The following is a 17,016-nucleotide window of genomic DNA, read 5'->3' as shown; positions in this document are numbered from 1 at the left end:
CTACCGTTGGTCCATTGAGAGTGTGCTAACATACTGCATCTCTGTGTGGTTTTCTAGCTGCACCATGGCACACAAGAAGGTCCTACAGAGGGTCATAAACACTGCCCAAAAGATCATTGGCTACCCTCTTCCCTCACTGAAGGACCTCTACAGCACTCGCTGTCTTGGGAGGGGGGGCACCATCATTAAAGACTGCCGACACACCCAGGACACTGGGTTGTACTGTTGTACTTAGTGTGATTTTACAATGACAATAAAGCTTTATCTTATCTTATCTCTCTATCTTAAGATGAGTCAATGGAAAGAGTAACACTTGTGGCTTTGGAGAGGGTGGATTTGGAACCGACAAGAAGTAGCTATTGTTGTTATTGTCTTTATTACTATTATTATTATTATTATTATCACTATTGAGTTTTTAGAAGGTTTAAGGTGAACCAGTTTTTGATTTCAGATAGACAGGAGTGGAGGGAAGAGGGTGGAAGAGAGGAGTCAGGTTTGCTTGATACATATAGCTGGGTGACATCGGCAAAACAATGAAAATTAAGATTACATTTACGGAAAATATTTCCAAGGGGTAGAAGATAGTTAATGAAAGGAAGAGGACCAAGGACAGAACCTTGGGGCACACCAGACGAGACAGAGGAACTTAAGCAGAGCAGTTTCAGAACACAACACTTTGTCTGTTTTTGTTGTACTAGTGACATCCAAAGGAAGTGTCTGTTCTACATTGAATATTTAAAGATCTTTTCAAACTATTTTCTTCAAATAGATTTGATGTAGAATCCTTTGAATGGTTTTCTGGAAACTGGAGCTAAAACTAATTTTGATGCCAACTTGAAATTTCTACAGGCCGATCTGTGAACATTTTTCTGACATGAAATGGATCAGTGTTCTATAATAGGTTGGAGATGGATCAGTGTTCTATAATAGGTTGGAGATCCTGATTTACAAGATCCTGATTGAAACAGATCAGTTTCTATCAATCAACATCAGAAAGCTCTTCATCTGATCAGTTCTTCTCATATTTCAGGGAGTTCAGCTTCTTTACTCACCTCAGAGTCTGCAGTCTGCAGTCTGGACTCTCCAGAAAACCACACAAATGAAGAACTCCTGAATCCTGTAGGTTGTTGTAGCTCAGGTCCAGTTCTGTCAGATTAGACGGGTTTTTCTTCAGAGCTGAGACCAGAGCTTTACAGCTGATCTTTGACAAACTGCAATTCTTCAATCTGCAATCAGACAGAAAAGTGTGTTCAGGAGCAGTGATGCAGCTGGAGGTCCAGGAAGTTGGTCCATTCATTCAGGTGGGACCAGCCCTGATGACAGACTAATAGATGACATTTTAACTGTTTTTTCATTTCTTTTGGATTTGGACCCAAAAACATGATCATGAATGAAAATGCAATATATTAGAATTGACTTGAAATGAAGTGAAAACAGACGAGAAATTGAAATGTCGTTGATCATCATGAATCATTCATGACTACATATTTAAATCCCATAGATTTAAAGCTTTGATTTAAAAAATGTGAAATTTCAAAAACTAAATAATGAAACACAGACTGTGTCCAAATTCCCACCCTACTCCCTAACTCCTTGTTAGGGAGGACTGTGAGGATGGAGGACTGTGAGGACGGAGGACTGTGTCACTGATTCGGGGTATGAGTTTAAAAGAAAACAAGATGGGGGGGAGGGGGGTCGGTCATGATACAAGGAGGAGGAGAAAGAGATTTGACTCCACTTGGCAGATGTTCCACATTTATTCTGTTGCTGATTCATATTCCAAATCAGTCTACAAACAGCACAAACTGACCTACTGTAAATAAAATAAAGTACATGAAACAAGGAAAACTGAGTATGTCAGTATGAAAATAAACTCCTTATAATATGTTAACCCTTGTGCTATCCTGGGCATTTTAACATTGGGAGTTGGGTCATCTAGACCCACTAGACAGTGCGCTGAACCTTTTAGCTATGATGCTAGTCATCCAACAACAGTATATATGTTTAAAAAAATTTTTTATTTGTCTGAATTAAATTTTTATATATCTTTTACAGAACAATTTGTGTATGTTTAGTCTGTTTTAATGTCATAAAGTTCTTTTTACAATCTTTATGCTTTGTGGTTGTTTGTATTAAAAAACATCCACACTTTAGATGGGGTGCTGCAAAACAATTAATAAACTATTAACAAAGTTAATTAATACATTTGTAAAACTTATAAGCAGTTTAGTAATATGGATTTAGAAGACAATGGTCTGACTGTAGATGTTAATAAAACTTATTAACACTTTCAGGTATTTGCAAGACATCTATAATGCTAATAAATATCTTACTAGCATCTGACACATTAATAAAGCCTATTAATTTGTTACGTTAGTTAATAAAACTTATTAAGCTTATGAACACTTAGGCTTGTGTCAGGCATCTATAATGCTAATAAATATCTTACTAGAACCCCAAACAATAATAATACTTCTTAATTTGTTAACAAAGGTTGTTAATAAATCCTATTAAGCTTATTAACACTGACACATTTGTTAAGCACCTATGATATCAGTAAATGCATCATTAGCATTTTGAAAACATCCTAATAATAATGCTTGTAAATGTGTTAACTAAGTAATTTAATAAACCTTATTAGACTTATTGTACTAATAAATGTCTTACTAACACCCTATAAATTAATTTATAATGCTTGTTAATGTGTTAACAAAGCTTGTTAAGGAATCTTAATATAAAGTGTTACCATAATTTCTTAATGTGTGACGTCCTGTGTGTGTCTTTGTGAAACATATCAGAGGGATTAGATCTAAAAAAAACTTATTGTGATTAATATGTTTAGGTATTATAAAACATTAAAGACTAAATCATAGAACTCATCAGTGGGATTACTCCAAACATATTTGGCATTTCCCTAAATTTGTGCAACACCAACAGTAGAAATTCTCCAAAAAAACTCAATCCATAAAAAATGGTCTTCTTTTTTGCACCATAAGTGTGAAGGTGAAATAGGATGACGAGCTTCTTAAGAGTCTGATGTGTCAAAATAAAAGTGTTAAGTGTCGGCAGCTGAAGCAATTTCAAATTAAGAGCTCTAAGCTTCCTCTTTGAATATAGTAGCACATTATGTGTAACGCATTGGTCACGGCAAATGCCGCCCCCTATGAAGTGCCGCCCTGGGCGACCGCCCACATCGCCCATATCAAAAACCGCCACTGGCTGAACATTCAGTCTTTTTCGCCATGGCCATTAGAAAATTAGAAAATATTCAAGATGATACTTTGGAAAGCAAGGGTGGTCGCTATGTATCTCTACACAACTTTTTTTTAAAGCAGGAGCGAAGCAAAAAATAGATCAACTAGTTCGCCATCCAGGAACGCCCTGTGTCTCCAACTTTCTGCCCCTCTCTCCTTTCTTCTTCTCCTTTCCTTTTCTTCTTTTGTTTAAAAATTTGTGTCCATGAGCCAATCCTCAGTCTGCCCTGCTTTCAAGCATATGACACTTGACTAAGAGTATCTCCATTTAGAGACTTATTGTCATCCGCCTCTAAATGCATGAGGTTCAGCCCAGATTAAATATTTTCAAACCTATGATCCCTCATCTATCTCAAATTGTTCTTCATTGTAGTATCCAGACACCCCTTTTGCCAATTGATATTTAAGTTATCTGTGCTCTTGTTGTCCACCTATTTGAGAACCTCTGATATCAAGTACAAAACATCAAATCCAGCCGAGCTGCCGTCCATTGCTACGTGAGATGTCGACTTTTCTCATCTACGTAATCTCCTTCGACCTTGGATAACCTTCTATTCGCCTGCTCCTCGATGGCTTTCCGAAGGTGCGTCCCTCATGAAATGACAAAAGGTTACTTGTCTCTTACTATTGGTACATATTAAAAAAATGTTGGTGTTATTATTACGGCAAGTTCCATATTTAACTGTCAATTCTTGTTGGAATCTGTGCTCTGTGCAATGAATACACAACAGAACCTTCTCTTTAAACTCACTGCTTGATTTCACCTTCTCATAATTGTTCTTTAAAAAAAAAGACTTTTATACCCTTTATCTCGATCATTCTGAACTGATCAGTTCTAAGTTATTTATATATTCATTGCCAGGACTAATACAGCTTTGTCTTTATTTATGCATCGCTTTCTGAGCCCACGACCCATACTCCTCGGTCAGCAATTCAGTTTCTGGCGGATGATTTTAAACCCTCGACAAAGTCGGATGGCTTAAAAGTGCCACAGTCTCTGCTTGTCCTGCAGCTTCCCTGCAGATTGTTGCCCTGCCCTCCGTGATCTGGAGCTGCAATGACAACTGCACTCCACGTACCTACTCTGCACCGAAAGTGATGGGGCTTTAATCCTCCTCCGAGTTTCAATGAGATTTCTTACTTGAATTAACCAATATGTTAGCATCAGAATGGAGTACAAATTATTGGATTATAGATGTTTGAAAACTGTATTGCCAGGTGGAAACCTCAAATTTAGGATGTTCTTAAGCTGTATTACAGTATGCAATGGAGCTCGAAACATTAAGTGAGGTCCACAGAGTCTGCTGCTCCCAAAGTCCCATTTCTGATCCCAGAAATCTTTTAGGATCTTTTTCAGTTTCTTGGTTCGTTGATCTAAGAGTAGTCCTTTGGCCAGGTAGCTCCGCCCCCAGTCTTGAACATAAACTACCTACAGAGGTTCTTCACCCAAAAACAGCATAGATGAAGGAAACTAATTTTGAGATTAGAAATAAAAGATTAGAAATAAAAGACCTGGTTCTGATTCAAGCTTGGTTCTGAATAATCACCAGAACCAGGTCTATGGGAAAGACCTGTCAGTCTGCTGCAGTTTGACCTCCTCATATCTCTTCAGAAGGAGCTGCTGCTCTGTGGGTCAAAAATCTCTGTAACTGTCCATTGAAACCTGCAGTTCGGGGATGGATTCATGTTTTCCTTCAAAGAACACAGAACATGAACTTCTTCCAGATATCAATACCTGGATGGGTTTAGGGACTCCAGGAAAGTCTGGTGAAAAAAAACACTATAACATTTGTAACCATCAGATAAGGAAAAACCAGGATTTTTAACTCATGAAGAATGTTTTCTTTTTACTTCAATGCAACAGTCCTCTGCTGTTACCTCTGCACTGTCGTCTATTTAACATTTAATCCTGAAACACAGAAAAAAAGACAGAACTTCTTGTATAGAATCAACATTTGAATGAAACCTGACCTGAGAGTCTCCAGTTTACAGTCTGGACTCTCCAGTCCAGCAGACAGAAGCTTCACTCCTGAATCCTGCAGCTTGTTGACACTCAGGTCCAGAACTCTGAGTCTGGAGGACTGAGAGCTGAGAACTGAGGACAGACCTGTACAGCTTCTCTCTGACAGATTACAGTCTCTCAGTCTGAAGAAAGCAAAGACAGACAGCAGTTATTGAATCTTTCATGTTTCCACTCAGATTCATTTGTTGACTGATGGTGATTTTCCTGAGAGTTCTTACAGAGCTTTGTTGGAGGCTTTGATCACTGGCAGCAGCCTCAGAAGAGCCTCGTCTGAAGCAGAGTATTTCTGCAGGTTAAACTCTTCCAGATCTTCTTCTGATGACAGTAAGATGAAGACCAGAGCAGACCACTGAGCAGGAGACAGTTTCTCTGTAGAGAGACGTCCTGACCTCAGGAACTGTTGGATCTGCTCCACTAGAGAACCATCGTTCAGTTCATTCAGACAGTGGAACAGGTTTATGCTTTTCTCTGCAGACAGATCCTCATTGAACTTCTCCTTAATGAACTGGATTGTTTCCTGATTGGTCAGTGAGCTACTTCCTGTCTGAGTCAGCAGACCTCGTAGGAGACTCTGATTGGTTTGCAGTGAAAGACCCAGGAGGAAGCGGAGGAACAAGTCCAGGTGTCCGTTTGGACTCTGTAAGGCCTTCTCCACAGCACTCTGGTACAACCACATTCGATTGCTTTGTTTCAGTTTGAAAATCTTTAAGGTTTTTTTCTTCAGTTCCTCCATGAGGTTGAGTCCAGAGGTGATGAAGGTCAGGTGGACATGAAGAGCAGCCAGAAACTCCTGAACACTCAGATGGATGAAGCAGAAGACCTTGTCCTGGTACAGGCCTCTCTCCTCTCTAAAGATCTGTGTGAACACTCCTGAGTACACTGAGGCTGCTCTGATATCGATGCCACACTCTGTCAGGTCGGATTCATAGAAGATCAGGTTTCCTTTCTGCAGCTGCTCAAAAGCCAGTTTTCCCAGAGACTCCATCATCTTCCTGCTCTCTGGACTCCAGTGAGAATCTGTCTCAGCTCCTCCATCATACTTGACCTTCTTGACTTTGGCCTGAACCACCAGGAAGTGGATGTACATCTCAGTCAGGCTCTTGGGCAGCTCTCCTCCCTCTCTGCTCTTCAGCAGATCCTCCAGAACTGTAGCAGTGATCCAGCAGAAGACTGGGATGTGGCACATGATGTGGAGGCTTCTGGATCTCTGGATGTGGGAGACGATCCTGCTGGCCTGCTCTTCATCTCTGAACCTCTTCCTGAAGTACTCCTCCTTCTGTGGATCATTGAACCCTCTGACCTCTGTCACCATGTCAACATATCCTGGAGGGATCTGATTGGCTGCTGCAGGTCGTGTGGTTATCCAGAGGCGAGCAGAGGGAAGCAGGTTCCCCCTGATGAGGTTTGTCAGCAGATCAGCCACTGAGGTGGACTTTCTAGGGTCCTTCAGGATCCGAGTCTTGTGGAAGTCCAGAGGAAGTCGACACTCATCCAGACCATCAAAGATGAAGAGGACCTGGAAGTCTTCAAAGCTGCAGATTCCTGCTTGTTTGGTTTCAGGGAAGAAGTGATGAACAAGTTCCACCAAGCTGAACTTCTCCTCTTTCAGCACATTCAGCTCTCTGAAAGTGAATGGAAATGTGAAGTGGAGGTTCTGGTGGGCTTTGCCTTCAGCCCAGTCCAGAGTGAACTTCTGTGTTAAGACTGTTTTCCCGATGCCAGCCACTCCCTTAGTCATCACGGTTCTGATTGGTTCTGGTCTTCCAGCTGGGAGTTGGAAGAGCTCTTCTTGTCTGATGCTTGTTTCTTCTCCGTCTGCTTTCCTGGATGCTGCTTCAATCTGTCTGACCTCATGTTCTTCATTCAGCTCTCCTCTTCCTCCCTCTGTGATGAATAGCTCTGTGTAGATCTCATTCAGAAGGGTTGGGCTTCCTGCTTTATCCATCCCCTCAAACAAACACTGGAACTTCTTCTTCAGACCAGATTGGACTTTATGTCGACATACTGCGGCAGTCAAACCTGAATGAAGACAATTAACAGTAAATCAACTCTCTGCAGCCCTGAATGATGAGGGTTTGAATCCCTGTGGTTCCATGTGTTCAGACATCAGTAAATCCTCATTTCTCAGCAGCTGAAACCTTCAGAGAAATCCTCTTACTGCTCTGCAGTCCATCAGCCAGCTCCTCCTGCTTCATTCTTCTCAGGAAGTTCACTGTGATCTTCATCACTGACTCTCTGCTGCTCCTCTGCTCGTCATCTTCATCCTCCAGCTCCTCCTCATCCTCCCTGTGACTCAGAAGCTTCTGGATCTTCTTCAGCTCCTTCTTGATAAAATTGACAATGTTGTCCTCCAGCAGCTGCAACAGAATTCCAGATGAATGAGCCAATCAGAGTGAAGTCATGGAGCCAAACATCAGCTCCATGTTGGACACACTGACAGTCCACTGGTGTCCAAAGTGCAGCATGGAAACGACTGTGGACAGAACGATGGGAAAGTAGTTGTTGTTCATGTACAGACCAGAAAGATGGAGTCCAGCTGTGTTTGATGCTGCTGGACAGACGGACCACTGGGAGTCTCTGAGCTCTGCTGGTCCAGTCTGTGGACAATCAGCAACAATCAGATCCTACTGGACCCACTGGTGTCCTGCAAACACTCAGTAGAATCTACTAGATCTATTCTGTGTTTGTGGAAAAGCTCCAACACTCACTGCTGCACACATGAAGACAGAAATGTCGGTTAGAAAGAACATTGACAAATAGCTCACCTATCTGTACCGGAAGATGATGTAAAGTCGATGAGACCACGCTTTGACCGGTCACCCTTGCCTTAGAATTATTCTCAATCCCAATTTGTATCCAGAGACTAATATGCAACTATTTCAGCAGTTTCCAAGTATGTTACACCACACAGGATGCTACCACCAGCTGGCACCATCTACAGAAAGGAATCGTAATGGGCTGCTCAATCTCTACCATCATCTTCATGGCAGCCTTCAAGGTCATTCTGATTGGTGGTAGGCAGATGGGGCGAGGGATAAAGTCACAGTCAGGCCAGCGACTACCAGCCTTGCGGAGTTACATGGATGATGTAACAAGCCTGCTGCAAACAGCGCCATGTACTACCAGGTTCCTGAAGAGGTTTGAAGATCTCCTTGGATGGGCAAGAATGAGAACCAAACCCTCAAAGTCTCGCAGTCTCTCGATCTGGAAGGGGGTGAGGAATGACCACACCCCTTTACAGTGAATGGAGAAAGAATTCCATTGTTGGCTGAGCAACCAGTGCGAAGCTTGGGAAGACTGTATACAGCGAGCTGTATGACACCCACATGCCAGCCACCATCATGCTCCAGCTTACGGACGGACAGGAGAGGATTGACAAAAGCCACCTCCCAGGAAAATTCAAAGTGTGGTGCTACCAATTCATCCTCTATCCACGCTTGATGTGGCCCCTGAGGTTGTGTGAGATTACATCATCCACAGAAAAAAAAAATTCATCCGTAAATGGCTTGGCAAGGGGGGTAAGTCGGAGACAGCTTGTAGACTTTCTTCTGGTGGTCAGCCATCCCCCAGCCCCCCCAAGCATAGGGCCTGGGTCCCCTCAGCCCAGGGCTCCCAAATAAAATTGAATTGAATTTGCCTGTCTGGACAGATTTGGGTTTAAATATGTTTTTGACTAAATGTGTTTAGTTGTTTAGCTGTTTTACGGTGTATTGTCTAGTTATTTGTCCTATTGTGTTTCATTCTTTCTGCACCATGAATGAGAGGGAGGGTAGGAGGATAATGAGTTTATTAAGCACCCCTACTGTCTTGTATGTTAATGTTAAAGTTGGGGAAATGGTATTTGATTTCATGTTGTGAATTTATGTTGTATCTTCATTTTATTTGTTATTAAAATTAGTATATCTGCAGGCTCACACTTAGACATGTGAGGGTTCAAGAAGTACGATAAATTAAGATAGAAAAACATTTAATTGAATTGGAGTAATATGACATTTAATTAGAAAAATTTGTATTTTGTAGTTGAAAAAATAATAATTGAATTGGATAAATGTAATAAATCAGGATAAATACATTTAACTCAATTACTTGATACTAATAGAAGTAATTCATTTAAGTTGACAAAGTTGGATAATTTATCCAGATATTTATATTGATACATCTGCGTCACAATGAAAATAGAAATGAGATAGAAACTTGTGTGTTTGCTTTGTCCATTCTTTTTTTTTTTTTTTTTTTTTAACTTGTCCTGTCCAACAGCTAGGCAAGCAGATGAGAGCTGAGGGCCTAGCTGTTGGACATATTTTACTTTAACAAGAGGGGTTGCTAATCTTCAGACAAACCAGAGGTATGTCTGGATAAACCCCTTTTGTAATTGAGGCCAAACTTTATTAATTTCAACCATGTTTGAAAATTTCTGGTGTTGGACCGGACGGAAAAGGAAAGAGGGGAAGAAGAGAGGGATGTTAGAGAAAGGGGGGGGGGGGGTGATAGTGAGATGGGGGTAAGACCAAGCATAGAGTAGACAGGTTTATGTCGGAGGGTTTACCTTTTTTCCCAAATTTGGTGCATGCTTTGTTTGTTTCTTTGTTTTGTTTTTCTGTGTGCGGTGATGTTTTGGTTTGCTGTGATTTGGTCAATTATTACCGGGTGGAAGGACTTACAGGGACAAAAAAGGACTAATGGGGAAACCCCTCCCCAACCCCATACGATTGGCTGTGGGCGTCATGCCCTCTCTTAAAAGCCAGAGGGCAGGCGAGAGCAGGGGAACGGCAAAGCTCCGACGAGGAAGAGCATGAGAGAAGGAACTGCACGGAGACCCAGCAGAGCTACACGGAGGCGCGCTCACTGGAAGAATTCAAACATCCGAGGCAAGTGAGGACTTTGACGGGATCGGTAGAGAAGAAGACGAGCCCTGGACGTGACGCGCTGTGTGGGAGGAACTATTCAACGCGATTTCTCAGCTAATGAACGTCGCAGGGCCAAAGGCTGCAACTAGAGGAGCTGCGCTGGACCTGTCTACACTGAGCTCTGCTCCTACCAGATTCTTCCCTCTTAAGACTTAGCTGGGATTGAAAGCTCTTTTTAATTTATTTATTTGGACTGCTGATCCAGCCTTACCGTTTTTAAAACTGTTTTATCCTGGTGGATTTTATTATTTTGTTGATTGTTGACCCAGTTGTATTTTTTTTTCTATTTTTATTCTGACCGATTCTTTTATTTAATTGTTTAGTCTGTTGTCCCAGCCGTATTTTTAACCATTTTACTCGGGTTGGGTTTTAACTATTTTTTATAGATCAAGACTGGACAACTGTATTAATACAACATTTTTCGCTGTATAAAAGTTTTTAAACTATACTTTTGCCTGGCATTTTCATTTCTGAACCTTTGGTATCTCTGCGAACCTGACATTTACTGGTTGTTAATCATTACGGTAAGGTTAAAATGTAGTACAAAAAGGGCGGGGCCTGTCCACACACACTGAAATGTTATCAACATACCTGCTAGCTGCAAAAATGTCCACATGTCAACATGTACACAAAACAGAAAGTGTTCACATACGCATACCTATGCCTTTAAACCAACTAGTGTGAAATCTTTCATTCATTCAATCATGCAAACTATTAGTGCAAAGGTCAGCTAACACCTGTGCTCAGGTGAGTGTTTATGTTCTTCTAAAATGGATGGTGGAATGTGAAAAGAAGGAGGAGCGCCCAGCCACCCCCACACCCAGACCCCCGCCGCAGCGGCAGCCGGAATCCCCCCAACGCCACACGGGAACGGCAGGGAACAACCGCCCCCCGGGCGACAAAGACCGCCACCCAGGCCAGGGCCAGCAGGACCGCTGCGAGGCCCCCAGAGCCAGAGAGCAGGGAGGCGCGGAGGGAAAGAGAGCGCCGCCCTAGCCCAACCAGGAAAGCAGCCGCGCCGGGAGAGCCCAACCCAGGGCCCCACCGGAGATGGACGCCCACAGCCCCAGACGAGCACCCCACCACCACCCAGGAGTTCCGGGCATCCCCCTGCCCCAACCCCAGGTACGAGCCAGGACCCCCCAAGGGAGACCCGCTCCGCACTCCAGGCAGCCACCCACCCGGCCCACGGTTGGTCCAGGGAGGAGCAAGGCAGGGGCCCGCTGCCCCCGCCCAGGAGGGGGGAACCCCGGGGAAAAAAAAGGGGCCCACAAGCGTTGTTGTAAATATGGCCCGACCAGGCTCGGCCACAGTTGGAAGTTTGGCGGGGCCCAGCGCTCAGGGGCAAGGACCAGGACCCACCCCCCAGGGACACGAACACCCCCGGCTCAGGTGTAATGTGAACCCCCCCACCGCGCGGAGAGAGCACCGCCGGGCCCAGGAGACCGGCACCCAGGGGGCACGGCCGCCGTCGCCAAGGGGCCCGCACCCCCCACCAGGGAAGGGGTAGGGGACAGATGGACCCAGGTCCCACCTTCCTTGCAAAATGTGTGTGCGTGTATGTGTGTTTGAGAGGGTGTGTGTGTGCATGTGTGTGTGTTTATGTTGGAATGTATATATTGAAGGGGGAGGGGTGTGTGTACTAAGGGGGGTGCAGTTAAAATTGGCAAGTAGGGCACTAAGGGGACATCTCCTATTAATCACAGTGACGTCCCCTCACCCTCCCCACCAAGGGGCCCTAAATGTCTAAGGTGCGGTTGAAATTGGCGGGTAGGGTGCTAGGAGGACATCTGCTGCTTGCTGGCAGTGATGTCCAAGCACCCCCCCTACCAAGGACCCTACATATCTAAGGTGCAAATAAAACCGAAAGAGGGGGGGCCCACTCCATACGGCAACCATAGGAGGGGGGCCACTGCCAAGTAGCTCCCCCCAAGGCGCATCGCAGGCTAGACCCCCCACCCCCTCACCCTAATATGAGGTTATATGAGGAAGGGGGTAAGTTGGGGACAGCTGATAGACTGTCCCCCGGTGGTCAAACAGCTGTCCCCCCACCCCCACCCCCCAGCAGGGGGGCCAGGCCCACCCAGCCCAGGGGCCCCACCCCCGGAGGCACCGACACCCCAGGCCCGGCACTACCCACCCCACACAGAGAGAGAGGAGCCAGAAAGCGTCGCACCCCCCGGGGCAAGCCCAGGCCCCCACCCCCAAACGCCGGCCCTAGAAGAGCTCTGGTCAGGCTTTGTCCATTCTTTTTCTCCAAGCAGAAACTCTTTTTCCTGATGCAGCAGAATTACTTTTTTGATCTGAATGTAATCTTCATATGCTGTCATTAAAATCTCAGACTCTGTCTCACTGAAGTGTAGCGCTCTCTTTTTTTCTCCATGCATTTCCATGGTGACTCTGGAAATCTGCGATCCATTGAGAATGTCATTATGTACTCACGTGCATTAACCCAGGGTTACTAAGTCGAGTGTAATTACTGGAGGTGTGCATTGGCAAGAGTCTGGCAATACACACCCGCGATACACTACATATCCTGATATTTTACCGAAACATTTTCTTTGTTTTATTTGAATATGACTTTGAAAAAACTCAACCTGAATTTTAATGTCTTCCACTGAAATAAAATGGTCAATTTCAGTTTATTTAATGATCCCAATGTTAAGCACTGCAACTGTATCTCATTCATGTATTGCGTATATGTTGAATCTTCTGCAGCGGACTGCTCCCGAGCTGTGTGCAAGCTCCTACTTGTGCTCCCTGGTTCAGACATCTCTCTGGAGTATTAACTGTTTCACAGTTACAAACGAGACTGGAGGCACTTTCAACTTTCCGGCAGCCATTAATCCTGTCACCCATGAAGAGATAGTAGCAGGTGGCTCTGCCTTTATTTAAACAGGCATGTAACGTTGCGTTGCACAAAATAGTTCCCCTCAAAAAACATGCAGTGATATTCATTGTAGTTCAACAGTTTACCAAAGCAAATTCTTAGTGCTTTTATTTTGGTAAGTTAAAATATAGAAGGGGAACAGTCAACATTGTCTGATTTCCACAACAACATTTTTTTCTGTGTAAGAAAAAACAAAGAATGAATGTTCCTTAACCAATAAGTTTCTATTGGGGAAATGAAATGCTGTTTATTTTCAACATGCTTAATGTAGCTTTTCCAGTACTTTTAAATGGTTCAGGAGCCTGAATGGTGCCTTAAAAATAGAGAAGGGGGGGGCATTGATTCTTTCCAGAAACAATAAAGTGTGATGATGAGGCAGCAGGACAGAACAAAGGAAAGTTGCTTTATGTGACAAAAAAGGGGCTTTGTTTTCTGCTGCACCTTTGCAGCCACGCTTCTCCCACATGGAAGTAAACTGGTAACGCTCCTCGCCACGATCTGATGATGTCAGCCTTTTGTCAGAGCATTGTACACATACCTCTGATCCATCAGGTCACTAAACTAGAATCTATTGCCAGGAGGTTTTGCAGAACTTTGGCACGCTTTGGCGATAGCATTTTAGCCGATGCTAAGCGCATTAGCCTATTAGCCGCTGCCGTGGTTCACTCGTACTTATCTGAGCCGCTAAAAAGCACAGCAATCCACTTTTTTATATCTTACTGGCAGCAACATGGCTCAGAGTTTCTGTTTGGTAGCCATCCCAAGTAAAAACGAAGTAGTTCATGTCTCATAACAACACTGTTTCTTGCTGCCTATTCATCACACTTTATTGTTTCTGGAGAGAATCTGTGCCCCCCCCCCCCCCCCCCCCTTTATTTTTGAAGCACCATTCAGGCTCCTGAACCATTTAAAACTACAGGATAAGCTACATTAAGCAATGCTGGAAATAGACAGCATTTTATTTCCCCAATAGAAACTTATTGGTTAAAAAAACATTCAGTCTTGGTTTTTCTTACACAGAAAGATATATATATAGTTTTTGCAAATCAGACAATGTTGACTGTTCCCCTTCCATATTTTAACTTACCAAAATAAAAGCACTACGAATTTGCTTTGGTAAACGCAACATATACATGAGATACAGCTGCAGTGCTTAGCATTGTGATCATTAAATAAACTGAATTTGACCATTTTATTACAGTGGAAGACATTAAAATTCAAGTAGAGTTTTTTTCAAAGTCATATTTAAATAAAACAAAGAAAATGTTTCGGTAAAATATCGGGATACGTATCGTATCGCAGGGCGTGTATAGGGATGCATATCGTATCGCCAGACTCTTGGCAATACACCCCCCCACTTTTCTTAGTGGGGGTCAAGATCCTGGCAGCAGAGTTCTCGATCAGCTGCTGGCGAGACATGCTCCTTATTTAGACAGGAAAACAGACTGTTACAGTAGTCTAGCCATGTAGACACAAAGGCATGAATAAGAAGTTCTAGATCTTCATATGACACCATTTTCCTTAGTTTAGAAATATTCATCAACTCGAAGAAACAGTTCCTGACCAGCTGTTTGGAGTACTGCTCCAGCAACATATCTCTGTCAAAAATGACACCCAAATTTCTAAGGCTGGGTTTGACTTACATACTTAAAACAAATGTTATTGTGATGACTCTTTGTATGCTGCAGACATGTTTCATATTAAAGATTGTTATTTTCACTGCTGTCTTGTTTCTCTTTAAATTTGCCTCATGTTACAAGAAGTAATCAGGCCAGAGTGTGTTTTTACAATGTAGTTACTTTACCCTTACCAACAAGTTAGCATTGTCTCATTTGGTGAGGTCAGAAGACCAAGTGTGTATGTACACTAGACAGGAAGGTAATACGTGAACATACCCAGTACTTACTACTGAAAGTACCATGTAATAGAGTGGAAATAGGGCTGACTTTCTTTGACAGTACAGTTTCATTGTACTTAAGGGGTAAGTACCAAGTAATATTCAAGTGAACAAACCCGGTATTTAGTAATAAAAGTACCATGTAGTTGAGTGGAAATAGGGGTGACTTTCTTTTACAGTCCAGTTTCAGTGTACTTAAGGGGTAATTTCTGTGGTAAATTCATGGTAAATACCATGAAACATGTAGCGAGTGCAGACCTTAAGGTCAAGGTACTTTATTTGTACTTACCTTGTTCTTACATGTGGTAAGTACCATAAAAGACACCTTTACACAACATGTAAATACCCAGTAAGAATATTACAAATACCCAGTATGTACCACATAGGTATGAACCAAATAGTACCATATAAATACACAGTAAGTATCATGTAAGTACAGAGTAGACACAAAAAGTACCATGTAAGTACCCAGTAAAGTCCCATAGAAAGTACCATGTAAACACACTGTAAGTACCCAGTAAATTCCATAAAAAGTACCATGTAAGTACCCTAAAAGTACCCAGTAGTTACACAATAAGTACCATGTAAATACCACTTAAGTACACTGTAAGTACTGTACTGTAAAAGAAAGCGTTACAGATAAAGTTACTGTTTGGGTTTCTCTCCAACAATCAAATCCCATCTAAACATTGTCTGTGGAAGAAGATTCATCAACAGATCTCTGTTCACTAGAAACTGCTTCTTACTGTGAGTCTGAAGGTCCTGGTTCAGTTATGAAGGATGGAGGCTGTTTTTTGGACCGGTCACTCTTCATGGGTCCACAGCTGGAGGCTACAGACTGGACTCTCTGTGTGACCTGTTGACCTCTGCAAACACCAAACCATCAGAGTGTTGGAGGATCTGCTTCTTCATGAACAGCAGATGGACTTTGACATGAACACAGACTGAGCTGTTTAGTCTGGAATAACATGACATGTTTGGATCAACTGTTTCCAGGTTTCAGCATTTTCTGTCAGTCAATCCAGACTTTTTTCTAGAGAAGATGATTCCAATTCTCCATGTAGAAATGTAGAAATTCTGATAGCACAAAGTCAAACTAGAACAATGTGATGTTTGGAAAGCATGAAAATCTGAATCCTAGGAGTCTGCAGTGATTCTTCTCATTAGACTGGAGCTGCTGTCAGTCAGAGTCAGCAGTCAACATGTTTTCTTCTCCAACATCTCTGCTCTCAGAGACTCTCAGAACACTCAACTGAAAAGATCTCATCACACATGATGCTCCAAGTGAGTCTGATCAGAGAGATCCAGAACTGAACCAGACCTCAAGTCCTTCATTTGAAAACTGTTGATCATCTGAACTAGAATCCAGCCTCCTTTAACTCTGACAAACACTCACTGTTCCACTCCTGGATGGATGTCCTTGAAATTTATAGGTAAATCCTTTGATATGTCACTCCTGAAAGACCCACAGCTGGATCCAGATCCAGATTCAGATCCAGATCCAGGTTGGTTCCTGTGAAGAATGAAGGTTGCTGGAGTGGCTGTTTAGCTCTGATATGCTACTTTACCTCTGACAAACACTCACCTTTCCAGTCCTGAACTGATGTCTTTTAAGTGAGTCTTGGAGAAAACACGGCTCGTTCCAGATCCACAGTCAGTTACAAATGGCTGTTGCATCCTGATGAAAAAACATTGTCAAAAAATGATTCCTGTTGATATCTATGATCATCAGATTCTCTTCCATGTTGAACTATTGAACTCAGATCAACAGACTGATCTGCAGTGAGACAGTCTGGTCAAACGCCCCCTTCTGACAATTGTGTGACACTGCATGAAGGCATTGTCACTGTAGGAAAAAACCTAAAAATCGATCAAATATTGTCCATCCGTTGCATGCAAAACACGTACTTTATTACAAACTTTTATACAAACACTTACTGTTTCACTCTTAAACAACTGTTTTTGGATTGCTTTAAATAACCCTTTGGTCTGTCACTCCTGTTGGACCCCAAGCTCGGTCCAGATCCAGATCCAGGTCCAGGTCC

General features: G+C 42.9%; 1 protein-coding gene across 1 annotated transcript; it reads right to left on the bottom strand.

Annotated features, from left to right (window-relative positions):
- On the bottom strand, positions 1-16,648 carry LOC110013466 (NLR family CARD domain-containing protein 3). Its single transcript, XM_078939314.1, has 8 exons — positions 16,557-16,648; positions 16,368-16,427; positions 7,796-7,874; positions 7,436-7,634; positions 5,496-7,296; positions 5,226-5,399; positions 1,053-1,226; positions 1-82 (listed from the first exon to the last, which is right to left on the bottom strand). Exons 1-8 carry the CDS (start codon positions 16,646-16,648, stop codon positions 1-3), a joined length of 2,661 nt encoding a protein of 886 aa, XP_078795440.1.
- Positions 16,649-17,016: the final 368 nt, after the last annotated feature.

Source organism: Oryzias latipes, chromosome 2 (assembly GCF_053564925.1).
Source record: "Oryzias latipes strain Hd-rR chromosome 2, Olatipes_Hd-rR_3.1".
In the NCBI taxonomy this organism is placed as follows: Eukaryota; Metazoa; Chordata; class Actinopteri; order Beloniformes; family Adrianichthyidae; genus Oryzias; species Oryzias latipes.
This window is presented reverse-complemented; position numbering and strand designations above follow the sequence as displayed.

Coding starts and splice junctions, on each gene's coding strand:
- LOC110013466 (XM_078939314.1), bottom strand. CDS start 16,648: ATGCAACAGCCATTTGTAACTGACTGTGGATCTGGAACGAGCCGTGTT. Junction 16,428..16,556: donor ATCAGTTCAGGACTGGAAAG/GTGAGTGTTTGT, acceptor TGGGTCTTTCAG/GAGTGACATATCAAAGGATT. Junction 7,297..7,435: donor GGCTGATGGACTGCAGAGCA/GTAAGAGGATTT, acceptor GTCTTCATTCAG/GTTTGACTGCCGCAGTATGT.